Genomic DNA, 25,503 nt, shown 5'->3' with positions numbered 1-25,503 from the left:
ATAGCTCTTAAATCATCTTTTACTTTGTCTTTTCCACTTAAAAACCTTTTGTTTTTAAGGAAACATATACAAACTCTTCTTATGGAATTACAATGTATAATACTCACCATTCGATGCTGATGAACATGGAGTCAACAAACTAAGTGGGGAAAAATGTTGTCTGTTAAAGTTAGCAGCTGTGGGTGCTCCTCCAAGGGGTGCCCCAGGTCCATACATCTGACCTCCTGAAAGGTTTGAGGCAAAGTTTCCCAAATGTGTAGAAGAAGGTGTTACAGAACCATATGGTGAGTCCATATTGACAATACCTATAATTAGAAGATAATTTATAATTGTTACCTGTAGAAAAAAATTTTAAAAAAACCCTAAAATTCCAAGAGGTCCCTAATACCCCCAAATATTTTAGATGGCTAAAAAATTTCTCCTTGCTTATTCTTCCAGTCTATTGACTAGTCATTTCCCCCTCTATAAAGATAACTATAAAAAAAGAACAATTATCAAGGAAAATTATTTTTATATTTAATTTTAATCTGATATTTTAATTAGTTATTATAGAATACATGTAGATTTCATATCAACACTGGAATTTAAATAGGCTTAATGGCCAAAGAATTACATAAAAAATATATCTTTAAAAAAACTCAGGGGGAAGGAAGGAATGATTAGGCAAAGCACAATTTTTAAGACACTGCAAATACTCTGTATGATACTATACTGGTAGATGCATGTCATTGGATATTTGTTCAAACCCACAGAATGTACAACACCAAGAGTAAACACTAATGTAAACTATAGACTCTGGATGATAATGATACATTAATGTAGGTTCATCAGTTCTAACAAATGTACCACTCTTGGTGGGGAATGTTGATAATGGAAGAGGCTATGCCTGTTAGGGGAAGGAGGTATTTGGGAAATCTCTGTACTTTTCTCTCAACCTCCTCTGTACTCTTCTGTGAACCTAAATGTGCTATTAAAAAAATAAAGTCTTAAAAACAACTAGAGGGAAAAAAACATGGCTATACTTATATGATAAACATATCTGATGATCAGCACTTTAATTAAGTGGCCATTCTTTGCAATAGCTAATAGTGAAACCATCTTCATTGAATGCCTCCTGATGTAATGCAGTGTGAGGTTCAAAACATCACCCATCTGATGCTTCTGCCAAAAGTGTTTGACCTGAATGTAATCACAGACTTAGGAAATAGATGAATCTAATCTAAAATGTGGGACATTCTCCAGAACAACTAGACTCTTCAAAGGATTTAATGTCAAGAAAAACAAAGGAAGCTGGTGAGATATTTTAGACTGGGGGAGACCTCAGAGACATAACAGCCAAAGCAATGTGTACAACCTGACTGAATCTTGAATCAGAAAAAAAAGGAACATACAGACATAATGGATATATCTGGGATGATGGTACTGAATATTGGGTGGTATTGCTGAATTAATGTTAATTTTCTTGAGTGTAGTAATAGTGATGGAGCTGTAAAGGCAAATATGCCTGTTCTGTTTACCTGAATCAAGTAGTATTCCCCTCCAATGGGCTCTACAATTAAACTTCAATGCTAATTTTGGCTCTAACCAACTGTACACCCCCCAAACCTCACCTCTCTTATAGAGCTGGCCTTTTATCTATACCTTTCCACAAAATAAGAATTTCTTCTTTTTTTCTCTAAATCTTAATTTTAGTCTTTCTCAACATAGTACCTAGATTTCCTGAAAAGTGAAGTATTTTCAATAAATTTCAACTATCATAAAAATGAAATATAAAAACATTTCCAGTGCATTAGCATATAATGTTCTTTTAAAATTGTATTTATTCTAAGAGAACTTATGTTATTTTGAAAGTACACATAAATATTTCATTCAGCCCCCAGCAAAGAAATATTTACTGGCCATGTTCATTACATTGTATTCACATGCCATAGAAATAGGCAAAAATAATACCCAGTCCACATTAAATTTAGAAATTTTTAGTCCCAGAATGTCACCTCTTCAATAACACAGGTTGGCAACCTTTCTGCAAAAGGCTGAATAGCAGTATTTCCAGGCTATCATTACAGCATGAAAGTAGCTGTAACACAATATGTAAATGACTGGGCATGGCTGTGTCCCAATAAAACTTTATTTACGAACACTGAACTTTTAATTTCCTATTTTTTTGTCACGTATTATTATTTAAAAAAATTTTTTAAGTCATTAAAAAATCTTACACTATTATTGAATCTCAATTTTAAAAAGCTACAAATGTAAAAACAGGCAGCAGGCCATATTTGGCCCATGGGCGATAGTTTGTCTATCTCTGGCATGACTTATCTTTAATTACTTGAAATGTTCATACTAAAACGCATAGCTCTAGATGCAACTTGGTATCCTGGATTGGACACTGCAACAGAAAAAGAACATCACTGGGAAAACTGGTGAAATCTGAATAAAGTCTGTAGTCTAGTTAATTATACTGTACCAGTATTAATTTCCTAGTTTTAATAAATAAATAAAGGATTATATAAAATATTTACATTAGCGGAAGTTGGGGTAATTATAGAAAAACTCTTCCATAAATCTAAAAACATTTCAAAGTAGAAAATTAAAAAAAAAAAGCAATCACTCAAAACCAGGAGATCTTTAAATCCTCTATAAATATCAGCATTGTCCAATAGAACTTTTTAAGATAATGGATATATTTGATATCTGTACTGTCCATCATGGTAGCTACTAGCCATATGTGCTTATTAAGCACTTAGAGCCACTTTGGAAACAGTATGGAGATTCCTCAAAAAATTAAAAACAGAGGGGCACCTGGGTGGCTCAGTCATTAAGCGTCTGCCTTCGGCTCAGGTCATGATCCCAGGGTCCTGGGATCGAGCCCCACATAGGGCTCCCTGCTCGGCGGGAAGCCTGCTTCTCCCTCTCCCACTCCCCCTGCTTGTGTTCCCTCTCTCGCTGTGTCTCTCTCTGTCAAATAAATAAATAAAATCTTTAAAAAAAAAAAAATTTAAAAATAGAACTGGTAATATATGATCCAGCAATTCCACTTCTGGAAATATATCCAAAGGAAACAAAAGCACTAACTCAAAAAGATATCTGCATTCCCATGTTCATAGCAGCATTATTACAAGAGCTAAGACATGGAAACAACTGAAGTGTCCATCAATAGATGAATGAATGTCCATCAACAGATGCACATGCACACGTGTGTGCACACTCACACACACAGGAGTATTACTCAGCCATAAAAAGGAACGAAATCCTGCCATTTGCAACAACATGGATGGACCTTGAAGGCATTATGGCAAGTGAAGTAAGTCAGGCAGAGAAAGACAAATACTGTATGATCTCACGTATGTGGAATCTAAGAACAAAGAAACCAATTCAAAGAAAAAGATCAGATTTGTGGTTACCAGAGGTGCGGAGCAGGAAGAAGGGAAACTGGAGGAAGGTGATCAAAAGATATAAACTTCCAGTTACAGGATAAAGAAGTACTAAGGATGTAATGTACAACATGATAATGTACAACATGCTGCATGGTATGTATGAAAGTTGTTAAGAGAGAGTAAAATCCTAAGAGTTCTCGTCACAAGGAAAAATAATATTTTTCCTTTTTTCTTATTGTATCTATATGGTGATGGATGGTAATTAAACTTATTACGGTAATCATTTCACAAAATATGTAAGTCGAATCATTATGCTGTACACCTTAAACCTATAGTGATGTCAGTTTTATTGCAATAAAACTGGAAAACAAATTTCAAAAAATATGGCCAGCTTGACTGAGAGGATATTTCTAATTTTATTTAATTTAAATAGTGCATATGATTAGTAGCTACCTTATTAAAACTATGTGGCTCTATATTTTTCTCAGTATTTTAAAAAAAGAAATGAAATCAAATTTTTAAGAGCTTTATTATTTTTTAAATAAACTTTTCATGGCATTATCTTATTAAATTTAAACATAAGAGACGGTTTTATTTGAGAGAGAAAAATATACCTGATAATGAAATTTATTTATGGTAAATTCAAGATAAAATCCACTGCGGCTTCTAAAAAGATTTTTTTTTTAAATGCCATACTCAACACATCTAATACTCAAACAGCATTTCAGGTAAATGAATTCAACAATCTCTATCTGGCCCAGTCATCGAGTAAAAATATTAGAGGGGCGCCTAGGCGGCTCAGTCGTTAAGCGTCTGCCTTCCGCTCAGGTCCTGATCTCGGCATCCTGGGATCAAGCCCCGCATCAGGTTCCCTGTTCCGCGGGAAGCCTGTTTCTCCCTCTCCCACTCCCCCTGCTTGTGTTCCCTCTCTCACTGTGTCTCTGTCAAATAAATAAAATCTTTAAAAAAAAAAAAATTAGAAAATGACCAAGAGTTTTCCTATCACTTGCATAAATCACAAGCTGCAGAATGTGAGAAAATATGAACTCACCTGAGGGACTTGGAGCGGGTCTCTGTAATGGTGGTCTAAAACCTGGAGCTTTGGAAGTATCAGACTGATGTAAAGGATCTGAATTTGGCAAATATGAGGATTTTCCTGATAGCATAGATTCTGGGGTTGACTGAGATGAAACAACAGATCCTCCCCAGAAGGCATGAGCAGAAGTAGGGCTGTTTTCAAACAATGTGCTAAAGGGCCCAAATGGTAAGGGGGCACTGAAATTGGGAGCAATAGGCTTATTTGCTGGATGTACTGAATTTTGACAAGCACTTTGTGTACTTAAGGTTGAAGGTAGCTGGACAGAAGAGGGAACACTGTGAGGTCTTTTAATGTGATTGACACTGAGGACTGCAACAGATGAATTTTGCACTGGAGCTGGATTCTTGTGAGGGGCAGTTGTGCCATGAGAGGGTGGTCTAACAGCAGGGGTTTCCATTTTAGGAGCAGGCTGGGAGCATCCCATTTGTGTCTGAGGCATAGGGTAAGTCACTGGGGCAGTAGAAGGCACCGCCACTGGAGCAGAACTTGTTGTTGCTAAAGGAGGAACAGTCATTCTAACTTCCGGGGGAGGAACCTGAGACGGCTGAAGAGGTGGTCTTGGCTCCTGAGAAACAGAACCCGGAGGCTGTTGCTGAGCAGAATGAACTGATGAACTCCCAGAAGAACTGCTGCTGTTTGAAAGTCTACTGTTTGTTGTTTCTACTACTGGTGGACTACCTGCTTCCTGTTCAGAGGAAGATGCCCCTTTATTTGGAGATGCTGTTCCACAATCCAAAGGGCTGTTTCTAGAAACCCCTCCTGACTGGGCTGGTGGTGATGGGGAAGATGGGGATGATACTGGGTAGTGTTCTTTGGCAGTAGGCATAGGATATGTGGCATTTGTGGGTGCAGTGCTGTTGTTGCTTGCTGTGGTTGTGACTGTTGTGGTGGTGGCATTGGATGTCTTCACAACTGTGACAAAAAGCTGCCTTCTGACAGAAGGTGAACTTGGACTGCCATTTGTAGATGTACCAGGCACCGTTGAAGCTGATGAACTGGTTGTAGTTGTTGGACTTGAAGTTAAAGAACCTGCTGAATTCACCTGAGAACCACTGCTATTCTGATTGCTATGGCGAGGCACCATGTGAGGCTTAGGCGAGTTAGTAGCTCTGGCAGGGCTCAAAGGCCTGACAGGAAAAGGACCCCAAGTGGATTGAGCTGGTGGAAAAGTACCTCCAAAGTGGGTCATGGGCAACCTTGGTGGACGGATCTGCTGGAAAGTCTGAGCAGCAAGCAAAGCATGTGCAAACTGTGGAGGAGGATATGCTAATGGAAGAGAAACTGGAAAACCAGGCCTCACATTATTCACTGGGTTTTTAATGGTTTTATGAGTAGATGCAGAAGAAATTGCAGGCACAGTGAGTGCTGTGGCAGTTTGAGATGTTGATGACAGAGCTACAGTCGTCATTTTAATTCCCATTAAGGAACTGTTAGCAGCAGTGGTGGTAGGTGCTGATGACCCTATTTTGGAATTTGCTGAGGAGCTTTTCAAACGATTCTTTGGAATAAGTTCATCAATTTCTTTGTCTGGATCCTTGATCAGAGCATTGATCAACTGAGTTGCCTGTCTTGTTGATTCAGTGCCACCCCTATAAATTGACCAAAAAAAGGAATTAGGTCCAATTTCTCCTACTTTTTAAGAGGCGAAGCCTAAATTCATTCGTGAATGTGTACACATACATACAGAGAATAATAAAAGTTAAGCAGCAATTTTCTGACTACTCTTGAGATATTCTGCAAAGCAATAAACTGTCCTGACGTGCCACTTTTCAAAAATGCATTTTAATACTGTTTCCTTACACTAAGAAGTCCTTTTCCTAACTATAAAATACGTTAGTCAGAAAAACCACTGTACTTTTAATCCCTAATGATACTGTAAAGTCAAACAGTTGATCAATGTTAAAAGCAATATAAGTAAACAAAGAACAAAAAAAAATTGAGTAAGAAAACAGTATTTTATTTTAAATCCTGCTACCTAAGATGACCCCATCTATGACTAATCTCTATTAGCAGAACGATTCTTATAATTCCTCTGGAAAGATGTCTCAAAATGAGAGTGGAATCTTGATAATGCTAACAATGGCCAAAAGGTCAAACCCTAATGTTAGATCTTCAGGAAAATATTTGATTGCAAGGAAAGCCTTATGGAAACCCTAAGGGGCAAATTACTCATAAAGGATATCTACTTCCCTCTTCTCTAGATAAGGCAGGTTGTCACTACCCACCTATCCCAGGAGAGGGAAAAACAAGATAGGAGAGGAGGATAAGTGCAAAATAGAAATGGCTAACTGCTTCCTTCGAAGTAGGCTATATAAATATCAGACTCTGCAATGGGGTCCCTGCCTCTCACAACCAAACTTAAGATTTCTTAGAATATCATATCTTTATTTTAAGAGTATTCAGGTATAGACATAGTCAATACAAGACAAATATCCACTTCAGATTTATATCTATGACTGAGCTTATATTCTAAGGATACAATCACAGAATAATAAATCTCAAAAGCCAATAAGGGGAAAAAGGGAAGCCTACTGCTTAAAATGGGTGAGAAACCCCTATTCCCTCTTAAAAAGTCTCAATAAAATTTTAAGAATGTCATATGAACAGTTTATGTAAGGAAAAGATTACCTAAACCTTTGACACACACACACGAAAAATTTCCTTTAAAAGCCCTTTGAAATATTTCATAAGAGCACATGAATTAGAGAAAAAAAATTGTAAAGGTTATCTTCTCTCATACTAATCAAATTTCCATTTTAAAAAGTATGCTATTAAACATAAAGATCCACTGAAAACTCAAAATACTTGTATTTCATTAAGATACAGTGCAATAAAACACAAAGGGAGAAAACATAAGAGACAGAGTTTTGCCTTATAGTTATTATCCGGTCTCCCGTCTTGTCTTTCTGCTTATCAATATCTATGTGTGCACCAGTGAACTCCCGAATAGCATTAATATTACAGCCTCCTCTTCCAATCACTCTGGATATCACAGTTGACGGAACAGATACTTTCTTTGACCTGTTTAAAAGTTGCAAAGATAAATTAAGATTTATCATTAGTATCAGTGGTTATGATTAAAATATGAGGAAAGAGGCTTATACGAAAATACATTTCTGTAAATACAGAACAGATTATTGTTGAGTCAGCCTTTTCTATCTATTCTTACTCTAGGTGATAAAAGGCAACTAAGAGTGACAGAAGAGACAGACAGAGTGAGAGTGCGCGAGCATGTTACCACAGCTTCTTATCTCATTACCAAAGATGGTTTGGTTTTTTTGACTTTCATCTTTCATTAATATCTATAAAGCACGTATTATATAGACATGCACTGTGTTAATGCAAATATTAATGGCAAATAAGATAAACATAGGTTCCTGCCCACATATATTGACTATGTAGACAGCAAGTAGGAAAGCCACAACACCATGCCACGAGTGCTCTAATAGGGTATCATAAAGACACACTGGTTGGGGCACCTAATCCAGACTGAGGAAACAAGAAAGGCTTCTTGTGGGCACTTCCTGGGTGTTTGACTCACATTCTTTTTATTCTCTTAAAATTGAAAGGATGATATTAAAAATGCATTGTTTCCTTTCATTCTTTTAGAGGCATTAAGATGATTATCCATCAACATGGAAACTCACTTAAAGGATGTTTCATCGTGTGAGGAAAGAGAAGAGCCTGCTGGAATTTTAAAAAAGCAAAACCCATCTAACATTTGCAAAATTGCTTTACAATTCTAAACATTCACATTGCAGAAAAGGTACATATACATTTCTGACCAGCCTAAATTAAAGGATGCTCCTAAAAGAAATACAGTATAATTCTCAATAAAGAGAATGAGCCAACTACGCTTTATTGAACAAGTAAATTATTTATTTAGAATCGTAGATTATTTTTTTTTTAAAGATTTTATTTATTTATTTGACAGAGAGAGAGCACAAACAGGGGGAGCTGTAGAGAGAGGGAGAAGCAGGCTCCCCACTGACCAGGGAGTCCGATGTGGGGCTCGATCCCAGGACCCTGGGATCATGACCTGAGCTAAAGACAGACGCTTAACTTACTTAGCCACCCAGGGGCCCCTAGAATGGTAGATTAAATAGTAATTTAAAATATTGTATTTTTTGGGCGCCTGGGTGGCTCAGTTGGTTAAGCGACTGCCTTCGGCTCAGGTCATGATCCTGGAGTCCCGGGATCGAGTCCCACATCGGGCTCCCTGCTCAGCAGGGAGTCTGCTTCTCTCTCTGACCCTCCTCCCTCTCGTGCTCTCTCTCATTCTCTCTCTCGCAAAAAAAAAAAAAAAAATTATTGTATTTTTTAAAAGGTTAGCTATGACCCCTGCCCTTTAATATACATAACTAAGTTACTTGATAATTCCTTTTTCTCTAAAGGGCAAAATAGCGATCATTATTTTCAAATTAGTTAAGAATTTCTTAGTATACCACAGTATAAAATACATGCAGAAAAACTGCATTACCTTACTTTTGGATAGATAGTACTCTAATGTTGTGATTGATTTCAGTCAGTTTAACAGAGTGTGTATATGTGAATGAGTGTGTATATATGTGAATGAGAGACAGAGACAGAGACAGATGAAGATAGAGATAGTGGCAGGGGGAGGCTTTGGTCAAAAATATGAAAGATTGGGATTAACAGGAATAAGTTTGGTTCATTATAGCTCTTATTTCAAATAATCAAAAGCTTAAATTTTTGTTGAAATTTCTGGGAAGTTCTTTAGAATAGGTTATTAGAGATTTACAATAGATCCTCTGTGGTATCTTACCACCTTTTAGTTTGAGATACTGTTTTACTGTTTGATATATATAATTCAAAAAAGCCCAAACAAAATATAACCAAACATTTCAGTCCTAAAATCCTTTAAATAAAGGCATCCTGTGGTTTAAAGACAAGAATAGTTTGAAACCAATACTTACTCATTCTTCAAATATTTACAAGTATGTAAAAGATACCACATACTGGGCTCTCAGATTACAAAGTTGAGTAAGACACACTCTATCACCCTAAAGACTTTAAATTAGTTCTCTACCAAATAGCAATACCTGGGGGTCAAGCAAATACCACAATCATCCATGTAATTTTTTCGGAAAGTCTATGTACTTTTTATGTAAAATCTCCTAATTTTAGAAGTACTAATATCTACTTTTTTTTTCCCATCTAAAATACAGTGTACGCACACTATCTCTGTTGGCCAGATTCAGCCTTGGGCCACCAGTTCATTTGCAACCTTTGGGATAGTTGGAGGAATCTAAGGGTAAGGTAAACAACACCTCACATAAAAAGAATGAGAAAAACAATTAAAGAAACAATCACTCACCTTCTTACAACTTCCTTCCATCCTTCTTCCCTTTTTTGTCCACGCTTAGGACTTGCTACTGTTAACTTCCCATTTGGAGAGGAAAGGGGAGATGGACCAGATTTTGTGCAAGTAGACAGAGAATTACTGGTTACTTCATTGATAGTCTCTGACAATCTTTAACAGAGGGAGGAAAATACATTAAATATAGAACAAATGTAGAATTTTAAATGAAAGAGGCAATCTATTACATAATTTTATTCTTTTATTTATTCTTGGATAAATATAGTAAACAAATGAGTAACTTATTTCTCACTTTTCAATATTTAGCATAACATGAAGAGTCAATTAGAGGTCAAAATTAGCAGAGCTGAATTATAGTAATAACCCCTAAGAAATCATAATCAATACTTTTCATGGGCTAAAATTTAACAACCAAAATAAAGAAGTTACATAGTAAAAATAATTTTATCTTTCATTTTTAACACAAAACTTCAAAAATAGCCTATTATTCCATTAAAATGAAATTGTGACTTCTTTAGCACAAAGACAACCCTTGTTTTGCCAGTTGTTAATTTGCCTTTTTTTACTGAAAAATTCAGCAACAAAGAATTTCATGATGATACTGTAAATAATAAAAATGAAGATTGGAACTAACTTTATTGAAGCCTTGCCAGAAACAGATTTTCTCTCTTCCTTTGGAAATGTAACCAGAACTGATGGCTGCTTCTTGCTGGTCATAGTGGTGGTCACCACAGCAGGTGAATGATTGTCACTCTTTCGGCTGCTGTTGCTGTTACTACTTTCATCACTGCAGCTGGAAATCCTCATGTTATCACTGTCCCCACTCTCGCTGGTACTGCTGCTCTTGGACTCTCCATTGACCTTCTCTGGCTGACTATATGAGATTGGTAGTGGATCATCAAATATAATCTGAACATTTTCTGGAGTAATTTTATTTTTCCTGTTTTTCCTCTTTGAACTGGTTGTAGTTATGGTGTTATTTCTTTTACCATGGGAACCTGCCAAAGTTGTCCAGGTTGCAGATATACCTATGGTAGTAGTGGTTGTGGCACTTGGAGGCTCTGTCAAGACTTCAGGCTCATCTGTAAAAGTAGCAACACCAGCAATACCAAATTAGCAAGTTCTAAGCGTTTTTAGAGTATATTTAGCTTCAAGCACTTGAAGAACAATAAAGTCAGGAGTTACTTTGCAACTATTATCAATCATTCCAGCATTCATTAGTAATGAGACAGATATGACATCTATTCTCCTCTCTGTGCTCAAGTCCTAAACAATGTATAGTAGGCAGTTATAAAAAATATTTTGGGGACGATTTGGGAAATATGAATATGTACTGTATATTACATATATTATTAAATTTTATGGGTGTAATGTTACTGTGGTTACATAAAATAATGTTCTTTTTCTGGGAAATACATATTTAAGTATTTAGTGCTGATACTGCATGGGGTGTCCAACTTACATGTAATCTGTTCAAAAAAAGAGGAAAAAAGATAAACTAAATTAATGTGCCAAAATGTTATAGGAATCTAGGTGACAGACAGGAGTTCATCATACTATTCCATAAACTTTTCTATAGTTTGGACATTTTCAAAATCAAAAGGCTGGAGGAGAGGGAAATTACACACAAACACACACACACATTGCATATATATTTGGTGGTTTAAAAGCAATGGTTTCTCCTCACAATATCTTCATATCAAATAATTGTTTAGTTAGAATCTAGTTAAAATAATTCCCTCATTTTGAGAAAAAATCTAAATATGGTTAGAGTAACAAATGATATTATGGAATTACTCTTAATTTTTTAGGTATTATAAAAGGTATTGTGATTATGTAAGCACATGTCATTCCTAGGATACGTGTTGAAGTTTTATAGGTGCAATGTCAGAATGTCTGCAACTTACTTTTAGACAGCTTAGAAATAATATACATATATATTTAGAGAGAAAAAAATAAAGCAAATATGGTAAAATGTTTATTTTAAAAATCTAGGTGGAGGGTATTGAGGTATTCATTTTATCATTCTTTCAACTTGTCTGTAGCTTTGAAATTCTTCAAAATAGGGGCGCCTGGGTGGCTCAGTTGTTAAGTGTCTGCCTTCAGCTCATGTCATGATCCCAGGGTCCTGGGATCAAGCCCCACATCAGGCTCCCTGCTCCACAGGAAGTCTGCTTCTCCCTCTCCCACTCCCCCTGCTTGTGTTCCTGCTCTCGCTGTCTCTTTCTCTGTCAAATAAATAAATAAACTCTTAAAAAAAAAGAAATTCTTCAAAATAAAAAGCTAGGGAGAAGTCAATAAATGAAAACAGTGGATAAGTACTTCAAGGGCTTAATGACTTAGAAATCTACTTTTACCTTAAGTTATTGATATTTAAGGAAATATAATTTTGAATACAATGTATTACATGAATCAAATTAGATGGTAATTTAGAGAAAATACCTTCAACTTTATGTTTTTCTTTTTCTTGAGCAGCTTGGAGTTCAAAGTTCTCTTTATTTTTGGCTTCAATTTCTTCTAGTTTTCTTCTTTGTTCTTCCTTTTTCTTTCGTCTCTTTTCCTTTCTCTTTTCTCTTTTGGCAGCCAAAGCCAACCTCCGGCTTTCTTCTCTTAACTGTTAAAGGATTGATAAAACAGATTTACCTTGTAAAAAAAAGTTTTCACATAATGTCATTTTATCATAAGGGAACTAGAATACCATAAAATTCGAAGTCATCTAGTTCAATTTATTGTTTAATCAAGATCATAGTCAAATCACTGTAAAGAGAAAATAATATTTTTAAATGTCAAGATCAAATTAATGATAAAAAACAATCTAATTTTAAAACGGAAGAATGATACATAGCTTCTTAATCACTGAATAAATGTAAATTAAAATAAGTTACCCTGTTTTGTTCATTAATTCTGCAAAATTAAAAAAGATATCATATATCAACAGAAGTTCGGGCAAATAAGTTCCTTCCCATACTCCTGTGGGTATAAATATTTATATTTTAGGAAAGGTAATTTGAAAGCCTCCTATGAAAATTACAAACTGTTTATCCTAAGAATTTATAAAATGACCATAGTGAAAAAATAATTTCCACTGCAAAACTGATTATAATGGCAAGTGGAAACAGGTAAATCCATCAATGCCAAGGGTAGGGGGAATAAATTAACAACAGTATACGCTCATAAAATACGAGGCAGCCATTAAAAGTGTTATATACTTGGTAATATGCTCCCAAATTACACTGGTTAGAAGAAAAGAATACACACCGCAGACCAATGATCCCCCTTATTGGGAAAGGAACCCTTTATGCGGCTCTATTTGTAGAAATAGAGAAAAAAGGTGAAGAGGATACAAATCAAAGCTACTGACTAGAGTGGGGGATTGGAAGAAGGGTAGCAGAAAGATGGTGGCTTTCAATTTTACTTAATATAAGTTGTTCATTGTTTCTATTTGTGAAAATGGTTACTTTCATAGTCAAAAAATTAAGAATAAGTTTAAAAGTATAACATCTCTTAAAAGTGATGTTAACTATTAAATTTTCCTTTGATTCATAAAGTAAGAAAATCATCTTCAAATGCTTTCCTTTCCATGTCCTCTAAAAGACGTTTTCAAACTATGTACTTCCTGCCCATAATCCAGTGTTCTGTGTATTATGTGTGTGTGTATTTTAAATATATGTATCAAAACAATGACACATAGTTTATGGAAAATGTCACAATATCCTAACTAATGAAACCAGAGCTCAAATATGGGCTCAAAAGGCAAATCAGACTTTGTTTCATTTTTTAAGATTTTTTAAGTTTTTGCTTTTGCTAGACATTCCTGCCTTTTCAAATTATCCCTGTTAGATACCTGAAAGGTTTTGTCCACCTTGAAAGCTTTTACACCCTGGGGCAGTGCACCATAATTACATTCTTTTGGATGAGAGAAAAATCTTTTGTTCCTGAAAAGGGTAATAATTAAAGAGAATCTGTAGAACACTGATACTTTCTCAGGCAGAGGGATTTCAGGAAAGAATACAAATGGGAAGTTAAAGATCTAAACATTGTCTGCATGGTAGCCCTAGAAAGTTTTGCTAGTCCTCCAGAAGTAGACAAATTCCAGTCTGAAGACCAGTAAAAGAGCAGCTTTTCACCTTGCAGAAGGACTGAGAAGAAAACTGGTGACCTTCACTCCCTTACACAGGAAGAGGAATAATATCTGACTGAAGCGTTTCAAAGAAGGAAGTAAGCATATGTGACTCTGCTCACTGGGCCTTGCTTAAATGGAGCTAGCTGCCTGCCCTCAGGAAACGTGCTTTCTATCTCTGAACTCCAGTGACGTTGTCCTGTCTGGATCTGACTTTGATGAAATGAACAGGTTAAGTGGAAGGGAAAGAGAAGGGTCTGTAGAAGTGGGGTGAAGGGTATGCCAAGAAAAATATTTTCAAAGCAACTGTGGCCAAATAAAACATTTTATCTAAATCATGTCTGTGGGGACAGAAAAGCCTTAGGAAAGGTATACAGGGGATCAGAATAACAAGTGAAGTTTAAGACTTTTGGTTAAACCATGGGGTGCCTGGGTGGCTCAGTTGGTTAAGCGACTGCCTTTGGCTCAGGTCATGATCTCAGGGTCCTGGGACTGAGCCCCGCATCGGGTTCCCTGCTTGGCGGGAAGCCTGCTTCTCCCTTTCCCACTCCCCCTGCTTGTGTTCCCTCTCTCGCTATCTCTCTCTGTGTCAAATAAATAAATAAAATCTTAAAAAAAAAAAAAAAAAGACTTTTGGTTAAACCAGGACGGATTTTTAGATTTGCTGGATTTTTTGGTCTGGTGGTAGGAGGTCACTGTGACTGCTATCAAGGGGGAAAAGAACTATTTTAAGAATAGAAAAACTTAAATCAGAAAGCAGACCCATTTGGCCTAGATGTGGGTGGGGGTGATGGGCTAAGGTAGGTCTTAGTTTGTAGGTGCAGCTGGGTCTTAGGCATGCAAGTACCCTCAGGCCTTAGAGAGTTCCATCAGTGGAGGCTGGTCCTTTGACAATAATAAGTTTGGATTATCAGACTCATACTATTATGAGTTCAGTCCTAAAGGCAAGGTATTTACTCTCTAAATCTTAAAGTTCTATGGCTAGTATTTGGGTAATCCCACAGATGTACTAACCCTTTCAACTCACTAAAAAGTGGAACACAAATTCAGAGGTCCTAAGAAAACGCTTTCTGAAGGACAGATCTCAGACTATGGCTGTAAAAGAACCTACAAAGGCATGAAGGTCTCTAAAAAAAATTAGGCAGAATTAAAAATATAGATACACATTTATTAAGAGGCATCATAAGTTTGCAGGTGGTATATAAAACTAACAATTAGATGAGATCACCAAAGGGAAAAAGTTATTAACTATATGAATGTGTATTTATGTGTGTGTATTATATATGTAGGAGGGAGATATCCAAAGGAAGAGCAAATGAGACTTTAGGAAGGCATAATCAGATAGAGGAAGACAATCAAGAGAAGATGGCTTCAGTGAGAAGAGTTTTATGGAGGAAAGTGATCAACACTGATAAGTTTCATTAAGTATCAGTAAGAACTGAAAAGAGGTAATAAAATTTGGCAGTTAAGATGCCATTGGTGATCCCTTTATAGTTAGTTCACTGGAGTAGTGGAGGAGTAGGCAAGTGATCCTGGGCTGAGGACTATAAATTTTAAAAGTAGAGTCAACAAGACATAGATTATTCTCTTAAAATATCTGGAGAAGGAAAGCAAAATACTAAGTCTGAGGTAAAGTCTCATTATAATAGTTACCTTGATTAAGTTGTAGGCAGAGGGTAGGAGTTAGTGAAACTGCAGACACTAAAGATAAAAGAATATGCGGGAGGTGGTAACAACTGATACTAAGATCCCAAAGAGAACAGATGAAAGCAGAATAAACCATGAAGATTCAAGGAAGTCTGGAGGTACAGAAAACAGGGTTAGAAATTCAGTCTACATCCTCTATTTTTTCATGGTACAAACCTAGACCTCATTTCACTTACTGGGGAACTGCTATATGTTTCTGAGTATATATGGGGGAAGGTAGAGGCTTTGAAGAAAAGAGTCAAGTTGTAGAATAACCTCACTGTGGAAAAGGAAAAGGCCCTAACTCAACTGGTGATTTCTAATTGAGGTTTCAGGAAACAAAGTGATCTTTGAGAGTTAAGCTTTTTAAGATGAGAATTTTAGAATCTGGGGAGAGGCAGTCCAGACTAAAGAAATACCATCTGCAAATTTACATATATGAAAGTAAACGAGATAATGCAAGCAGGAGAAAACCATAATGAGTGATGAGCCTGGAGAAGTAGTAAGCTAGGAGGACCTGAATGTTTGGCTTTTCCCATGCAGACAATGAAGAGAGACTGAAAGTTTTTGAGGAGGGTGTAAGGTAATCCCACCTGTGTATAAGAAAACTATGGGAACTGTGGAAAAGTTACATTGGAATGGAGAAGGATTAAAATGAAGGCAAAAGGTGACAGAGACAAAAATATTTATTTATATAGGGAGACCATTAAGAAGCCCACTGCAATACTTGAGGTGAGGAATGGTAACTGAGAGGAGAGGATGGAACAGAGGCTCATAGAGTGACTGCCAGAGCTCAATTAAAGGTAACGATGATGATGACAATGATGTGGTTTAATATGTGGAGGGTTTAAATGTGCCAGGCACTGGATTAAGTTAATTTACTGCATGAATTCATTTGATGGATATAGGGAATGGAATGAGCAGCTGAAAGTGATAGCAAGATTTCATTACTGACTCATGAGTAGTGATACCAATAACAGAAAAAGAGGTCAGGGAGGATCAGGGGAAGGGAAGGGCCGGATCCAACAAAAATTAATTGGTAATTTGCTATGTACTAAACATGGTTCTAGTCTTGGAACTAATCAGTAGACTAGATAAAATATCCCTACCCTCATGAAGCTTATAAAGTAACATTTAGTTGGGTGGGAGGGGAGGCACACAGATGACAAACATAATAAATACATTACACAGTTTTCAAAAAGGTGTTAAGTACAATATAAGATACTAGAGAAGAGGAAGAGAAGTGTGTATATGGGGACAGGTAAGGGGTTTTGATTTTGGAGTGGTTTTTTTTTTTTTTTTTGAGAGAGAGTGAGGAGGTGGGGTGGGGGCAGAGGGAGAGGGAGAAAGAACTTAACCAGGCTCACCGCCCAGCACCGAGCCCGACACAGGGCCTGATCTTATGACCTGGAGATCATGACCTGAGCTAAAAAATCAAGAGTTGGATGTTTAACTGACTGAGCCACCCAGGAGTCCCAAGGGGTTTGATTTTTTTTTTTTTAAAGATTTTATTTATTTATTTGACAGAGAGAGACACAGTGAGAGAGGGAACACAAGCAGGGGGAGTGGGAGAGGGAGAAGCAGGCTTCCCGCGGAGCAGGGAGCCTGATGTGGGGCTCAATCCCAGGACCCTGGGATCATAACCTGAGCTGAAGGCAGACGCTTAACGACTGAGCCACCCAGGCGCCTTAAGGGGTTTCGATTTTAAACAGGGTGATCAGTGTAAGCCTCATGAAGGAAAGGTTTAAGTGAACGTCTAAAAGATTGGAAGTATTTCAGGAAAAGAGGACAGCCAGTACATAAGCTTTATGTTCAAGGAGGCCATTGTGGCCGAGACTAGTAGAAAATGACTTCCTAAGAGAGTATCAGAAGTCTTGATCACCTAAGGCCTGGCAGGGTGTTTTAAAGACTTTATCTTTTACTCTGAGAGAAATAGCACGTAGGGTTTGAGCAGAAGAGTGATACGATTTGATTTAAAGGATTTAAGAGGTTGGAGAATAGACTGCCAAGCACTGATGGAATCAGGGAGGTCAGTTAAATTACTACTGGGTAATACAGGTAAAAGACAGTATTAATGACTTGAACCAGGGTGAAAAGTGATTAAAAAAAAAGTGACTAGGATTCTAGATATAATTCTAAGGCAAAGGTAACAAGATTTTCCAACACAGTGGAGGATAAGAAGGAATCAACAATGACTTCAAGGCTTTTAGCATAAGCAATTACAAGACAGAGTTGTGGGTCTGGGGTAGGCAAAGATCAGGAGTTGACATTTGGACACAACTATGAGATCTCTAATTGGTATCCAAATGGACAGGTTGAGTAGCTAGTTGGATATGAGACTGGAGTTTAGGGAAGAGGTCTGTGCTAAAGATATATATTTGGGATCAGCTGGTATATACTTAAATTTAAGAAGCAGAATGAGATGACCAGTGCACGAAGATGATCATGTAAAGAGCTAAGGGCCTTGCCAACTAAGGGAGGAGAAAAGGAGGAAGTAGTAAAGGAGACATAGAAGGACCATCCAGGGAGGCAGGAGAAAAGCCAAGAGTGTGCAGAGCAATGGAGATCAAGTGAAAAGAGTACATCAAGTGTTATTAGGCTTAGTGAGATAAGGATAAAGAACTGAACACTGCATTTGGCTACATGAAAGTCACTGGGGACCATAAAAGCAGTTTTGTTGGGGTTGTGAGAGTAAGAGCCTGACAAGAATAGATTCGAAAAGGATGAAGAATTTGGGGCACCTAGGTGGAAGAGTTGGTTGGGTGTCCAACTCCTGGTTTCTGCTGAGGTCTTGATCTCAGAGTTGTGGGATCGAGCCCCGTGTTGGGATCCACACTCAGCATGGAATCTGCTTGGGATTCTCTCTCCCTCTCCTTGCCCCTTCCACTTATGCTCTCTCTTCCTCAAATAAATAAATCTTAAAAAAATAAAAAAGGATGAAGAATTGGAAATAACTAAAATAGATGAGTTTGCTGTCATTGTATAGCTGCAAAGGGGAGCAAAGGAATGGGCTTGTAGCTGAAAACTGGGAAGAGGGAGTTGGAGGAATCAAAAGGATTTTTAAGGCTGGAAACTAAGCTTATATGATGATAAGAATGACCCAAGAGAAGAAGAAAAATGATATAGGACAAAGAAAAAAGAATTGCCACAATGTTTTTGAGTAAGGGAAACCAGATCTAGTTCACTACATGGACTGGTTGCAAAAAGTTTACTTAGTAAATGGGAGGAAGAATATGGATAGAAATTCGTGGGTGGGGAAAGTCTGACAGTTTACTTCTGATGCTTCAGTTTTCTCACTGATGTAGAATGCAAGGTCATTAACTGAGGGTGAAGGAGAGGATGTACTGGAAGTCAGAGGATAACAGAAAAAGTAATAATGGTCTAGACGAGTGGGAGAATGAATTAAATTAGGGAAATACAGTATAACTACTAGGCAGCATTAAAGAATTTATTGTCACCCATCTAAAGTAAAATTCATCAACAGGGTTGAATTCTTTTTCCTACACATTTAGTTACTAGGATACAGGTAAGAATAAGAAGAAAGAAAAGAGTAAGGAACAGCAAAGAGTGGTAGGATAGATGAATCCTACAATATATTGGTAGGCAGTGTTGTCTGGATTGTTGGAGGGGGAATTCCAGAGGGAGTAAAGCTGAAAAGATGATCAAGGAATGAAATGTATAAAATTAAGATCGTGGAATTGGCATATTAAAAGCTTCAGGTGATGGCAAAAAAACCCAACTGAAAACATCTAATAGGAATATTTTAAAAATATACCCTATACAGCTCCCTAAAAGGTAATGCAAGTTTACAAAGGAAAAAGTAGGGGAAGAAACAATAAGTAATAAAGTGGAGGGGTGAAACAAATATATCAAAAACACAGACCAACAATATCCACTAAGGATACCAACAGCCATGAGTATAACCTAGTCGTTAATACCCTAAAAGAAGAAACAATTAACTGCAAGAGAATTCCAGTTTGACCAGATAAAATGCTCCAAAGCAAGGATTCTTTCACATAATAAATGCTCAGTAAATAAATGTTTGCTGAACAAGGATAAGGGAATCTGATAAATATAATGGATAGTATTTTCAGCAGCAGTTTTTATAAACCTATTAACCCAAATTTTCAAATTAGGAAGGCTGATCAAATAAGCACTTTTATATAAGCAATAAATTACCTATACAGAACATGCAACTTAGACCAGACAAAACCAACTCCAGTGATGTTCCTAAATCAGATATGGTGGAGCCAGAATACACTGTTTCAAAGGCAAAAAAAAAAAAAAGTGTATTTTCCCAGATACAAGTCATAAGTAAAAATAAGTGAACCAAACCCTATCAGATCTCAGTCTGATAATTTTTATTTTTTTAAAGATTTTATTTAATTGACAGAGAGACACAGAGCAAGAGAGGGAACACAAGCAGGGGGAGTGGGAGAGGGAGAAACGGGCTTCCTGAGGAGCAGGGAGCCTGACACAGGGCTCGATCCCAGGACCCTGGGATCATGACCTGAGCCGAAGGCAGACGCTTAACGACTGAGCCACCCAGGTGCCCCAGTCTGATAATTTTTCAAATAGAAATACTGGTCTAGAAGGTGAGAAGAACCTCCTCTGTAATCTAGAATTTTATCTCTACACCACCCCTATTCAAAACTGTAAAGTACCAGTGCATGCAAAAGAATCAATTTACATCTAATTAGTTTATTTATTTTTATTTTTTATTTATTTATTTATTTTAAAGATTTTAATTTATTTTTTGACAGAGAGAGAGAGACAGTGAGAGAGGGAACACAAGCAGGGGGAGTGGGAGAGGGAGAAGCAGGCTTCCCTGCCGAGCAAGGAACCCGATGCGGGACTCGATCCCAGGACCCTGGGATCATGACCTGAGCCGAAGGCAGATGCTAAACGGCTGAGCCACCCAGGCGCCCCTAATTAGTTTATGATTAAGAATTATTTATCACTTTGAGTTTTAATATTGTGGAAAAATATGAAATGACATTTGAAAGAAGTTCCTTTTGACTTGCTTTAAATCTTAGGTTCTTGAAAGCATTAACATCAAGGTTAAGAAATATTGCAAAGAATTCAAGGAAATGACACTTGCGTTGTTGATAATAGTAGGAAAATATTCTAGAAGTATCAAATTTAAAATATATTGACTCAAGTGAAGAAACGTATTCTATAAAAATAAAAGCCCCAAAATATAAGGAAATATGTATAAGGATTTTCATTGTAACATTATTTGTAGTGACAAAAAACTGGAAACAAACTTACTACGGAGTATATTCTGCAGTTATTTAAAGCACTATCAACTGACAATATCCATCAATTACTGGGAGAGGGAAAAGCAAGTATTAGAGTAATGTGTTCACATGATTCTTTTTTTAAAAAAAAGTGCACCATCTCCATATGTGTGAATATTCATTCACTCAAAAATTACCTATTGAGCGCCTTTGACATACGAGGCACCATTTTGTGGTACATGCATTGTAGTGGTAGAGTCAAATAAGATAACTAAATAAAATACAGTATTTAGAATGTTACACAGTGAAAATAGAGAAGGGAAGAAGAGTAGTAAGAGTGTTTGTGGCAGGAAGACTAAAAAAAGAGGCAAATGAAGGGACATTTAAGGCAGACGGCACAGAAAGAGCAAAAAGAGGATGGTCAGTATGGATGGAGCTAAGTGACCAAAGAAAGTAATAAAAAATATATATATAAGATCTGGGAGGTGTAAGAAGTATCATGGGTGGGCAGATCACGTACATTCTTAAAAGGTAATTGTAGAGGTGTAGACTTCAGTTACCATACCAGGTTTTTAACTTTCGTTAAATGTTACAATGGTGACATATGTTTTTCTTTAGTTATCTTTGCATATTTCAGTTTAAACTGAACACACTGTAATAAGGAAAAAACTGAAGTTGATTGAGAACAGATATTTTAAAAAAGATGTCTCCTATAAACTGCTTCCTGACTTTATAATCTACAGGTATGCAATAAATTCCTAGATGTATTTACTGTAATGTATAAATATCAAGGCATGAAAAAATTAAAGATTTTATGTAAAAACAGATACGTATGTCTCAGCTATAGAAAGGATGCTTTCTAGATTTATAAAAATGCAAAAAGAAACAGTATCATGAAATAACTTAGAGACAAGAGAGTTCTAAGATGTAAAAATAGGAGAATAATGCCAAAACAGGATATTATAATACTTTGGGAACAAAGAACCAAGAGGTAGGTTATGTTCAATTAAGAGTGGGAACCTGGGAATTTGGAATGAAAAAAAAAACTGGGTTCAAACCCTACTATAGCGTAAACAAGTTACTTAATTTCCCACAGATTTAGTTTCTCCATCTTTAAGAGGAAGGTAGTAATATTTTTTAGTGAGAAAACTAAAATAATACATATTTTATCATACAACTTGGTCTTATTATATTGCTTGGTATTTAGTAGGCATTAAATAAGTATAAGACTGAATATGAAAATAGGTCAAGTAATTGTTATAATGATTATAAATATCTACCTCTCAATGTGCTCACATTCTTTTAAAATTTCAAAATGGCCAAAAAAGCTAATTTGTTTGATCGGAATTTAAACCAGATCTTTTTAAATGAAGAACCTCCAATATTAAATATATTTTCTGAAAAATAAGTGTATTTTCACATTTAAATTAGAATAAAATCTTTAAAATAATTCATTTTTTGTTTATGTAAGTTGAAATTTATAGTTTAACAAAGTCAGCAAATACAGTAAAAAAGAAGGGAACTGACTCAAGTCAGAAAGTTAAAATTATCACTGGATAGCCTTTATAAATTTAAACAGTACTTGTTAAGTTTTATAGCAGTTAAAAAATTTTTATAGCATTTTTAACCTTTTTATAAAAGATGAAATATGGCAGAATATGTATTCCAACTCTTCTCCTGCTGTGATTACTATTTGTATTACATTCTAGAATACAGAGTCACTGATAAGAAGGGGGAGAAAGGAGCTACAAGATTGTCAAAACCAAATATTGTTTATAGTATTTTACTCCCTATGGAAATAGATGGGAATGATGCTGTTCTACCTGAAAGAGAAAAGTATAAGACAAATCATCCATTTAAAAAATGTACTCATTAAACATTCCACCAAGTGGTTGTAATTCACGGGTTGGTTATGTGATGGTAATGCATTCGGTACGTCTGATAAATCTGTTGGCAATAAATTACAAGGTCTAGGATCAATGAAAGATCAATTTGGATGGGGATTAAGAGATCATTCGTTGAGGTAAGACTAAACTTGATTATTGAGGTTAGGTTTTCTGACTTCCAGATCAATGCAATTCCTATAATAAAATTTTGTTAATTTGATTACAAAGAAAGTTATTTTAATGATATTTAAAATAGTCATAATTCTCTCTACCTGAGCCAAACTTGGGAGGAAAAAACATGTGCATTGGTTAAAGCAAAAACAAAATGAAATAAAACCAAAAAACAATAGATTACAATTAGGGGGAAGGCAAAAGAGGAAAAGGAACTTTTTATATGTAAAGGTTATCATTACCTTTTCCAAGTCTAACTCCTCTAATAAAATGCTGGCATTTTTGTTTGCTTCAGCAGCCTGTCTATCTTTGGCTTGTACTATTGATTCCATACAAAGATGACACTTCTTCAGCATCTCCTAAAATAAAAAATTAAGATGTTTGCAGCCTCAAAAAACAATTCACATTTAGAGAGATTCCTGAAAACACGATGATAATTAAGGTACTTGAATGAACATAAGCAATAAAAATTAGTGGTAGGGCAAAAAAGGGTACAATTATAATACGAATGGTGTATATTTTTTAAGTTTATTTCTTTATAATCTCTACATCCAACATGGGGCTCAAACTCATGATTCTGAGATCAAGAATCTCATGCTCTACTGACTGAGCCAGCCAGGCACCCTGGTATATGTTTTTTAAAATACACAAGCAAAGAGCCTCTACTGTCCTTCAAAATAATATCCATTTGACTGGTACTTTGGAAACTAAAATTATTTACTCCTAACATTTCAATGGAAAAAATCATAGAGCAAACAGAGCTGCAATACTTTATGCCAGCTGGTTAATGGGCTAAAGGAAAAGGTCAATGTCAACAAAAAAATGGGTTTAAAAAATGTTAAAGTACTTAATTGGCAGGAATTGTTCTCAAAGATTTAAGCTTTGTTGCTACAACTTCATGTGCAAGAATCGCACTTAAAGAAATCATAGACATGGGTACTTACATACTTTTCTCAGTGATTTCATTCTTAGAACACACTACTTAACAGGAAAGGGCTACTTCCCTATTGAGACTAACGCCTTATTTTTTATCTCCCCACCTCTCCAAAAAAAAAAAAACAAAAAAACAGGAATGTTAATTATCACAGAGGAATGTACAGGCAGGGAAGACAGTGAATTAGCTGTGTTAAATAAAATCCATGAAAAAAAGAGTGCTCACTATTATGTAGTAGAAAGACATTTTTGGATTCATTGACCTCTTTGCATTTTCAGAGCCATGTCTTAGGATTTTATTCAAACCTAAGTATAAACCCCAAGTCAAAACATCACCAGGGGAATATCCCAATTAGATGTCTAATGGGATTTATTTAACCTTCTTTACTTTTCCTGCAAAAATTCTGGCCAATTCATTCTTAAGCTGACAATTACTCCAATACTGAAGACATTAAAGTTTTCTTGCCCATGACTGTAAATAGAACTACGCTCAGTTTTGTTTAGGTATTTTAAAAAAAAACCCTACTGGGCTTGTTCCTCTCAGAAAAGGTTATCAATTTGGATATACATATATATATAAATTATAACACTGATGAATAATGACAATATTTGCTTTAGATTGTTTAGTGTTTACATAAAAATTTAATTAGTTCAAGTACTATTTAAAAAATAAAATTCTATTACAGAGACTGTTTTATTGCTTTTTTAGGTAAGTAAATAATCTGAAGCATCTATGAAATAGAATAGTTCATCTCCAAATACTAGATAAATTAAAATTGCTATATACACACATTATTGCTTAGACTAAGGCTTTTTTCTTAGTGCGAGACACACACACATATATGTATATATGTGTATGTATACAAGTGTGTGTGTGTGTGTGTGTGTGTATAACCAAATGGGATCCCTAACTCATATAGTGGGATGAGTTTAATCAGTATTATTACCTTATCAGTGATGGTTGCTATGTATCTCATACATTCAGAATCTGATGGAAACTGATTGACTTCTTTGACTAAGTAGCGCACCACCTTCACATGACCCTAAAAAATAGATACCAATGTCAGAAAACAGATTCTAACAGGATTCAGTATATCTACAGTCTGTCTTATCTAAGATTACTTTGACATCAGTGCCACAAAATAAAGTCTTAATTAGATATTATTTGCACTGTAAATGAAAGAGAGACAGACTTTGGTTCTGATAAATTAAATCTACACTGTTCATTTTCATCCCATCCTCCAAGTAGTACAGAATAACCTGACCTAAAATTCTAAACAACAATTAATAAAAAACCAATAAACCAAAAATCAGTATGAAGAAATGGGGGTATGTCTGAAAGAAAAAAAAAACAAAAACAAAACCTCATTTGTTTCTAGCTAATTCATAAGTGAGCATCCTAATTCTAAGCATTAAAATAGTAGAAATAACAATTTTGTTCTTTATTTCAGATAAAAATGGAATGTTCAGCACTGTACTAGAAGCATAAGAGGAATAAAATACACTTTCCTAAAACATGAGCTATGATTATATTATTCACAGTTCACTAAGCTCAAAATCCTTAGACCAGCGCTCAAGAGACTCTAACTTTCTCCAATCTACACTATTACTCTCTGAACACAACGCCTACAAATTAGCCAGTCTGGTTAA

General features: G+C 35.9%; 1 protein-coding gene across 5 annotated transcripts in view; it reads right to left on the bottom strand.

The window, feature by feature from the left end:
• Positions 1–25,503, bottom strand: part of ANKRD17 (ankyrin repeat domain 17) — a 161,506-nt gene that overhangs the window by 9,744 nt on the left and 126,259 nt on the right. For all 5 annotated transcript variants that reach the window (XM_081812293.1, XM_081812294.1, XM_081812295.1 and 2 more), the window contains 8 exons: positions 24,801–24,896; positions 23,163–23,279; positions 12,260–12,431; positions 10,452–10,899; positions 9,815–9,970; positions 7,348–7,497; positions 4,429–6,065; positions 108–305 (listed from right to left, as the gene is read on the bottom strand). In XM_081812293.1, coding sequence (XP_081668419.1) covers positions 108–305; positions 4,429–6,065; positions 7,348–7,497; positions 9,815–9,970; positions 10,452–10,899; positions 12,260–12,431; positions 23,163–23,279; positions 24,801–24,896 — 2,974 coding nt within the window. The remainder of the gene's footprint in view (positions 1–107; positions 306–4,428; positions 6,066–7,347; positions 7,498–9,814; positions 9,971–10,451; positions 10,900–12,259; positions 12,432–23,162; positions 23,280–24,800; positions 24,897–25,503) is intronic.

The sequence above is a fragment of the Leptonychotes weddellii genome, chromosome 2 (genome assembly GCF_054177405.1).
Source record: "Leptonychotes weddellii isolate Sample4059 chromosome 2, ASM5417740v2, whole genome shotgun sequence".
In the NCBI taxonomy this organism is placed as follows: domain Eukaryota; kingdom Metazoa; phylum Chordata; class Mammalia; order Carnivora; family Phocidae; genus Leptonychotes; species Leptonychotes weddellii.
The sequence above is the reverse complement of the archived record's forward strand: the minus strand, read 5'-3'. Positions and strand labels throughout refer to the sequence as shown.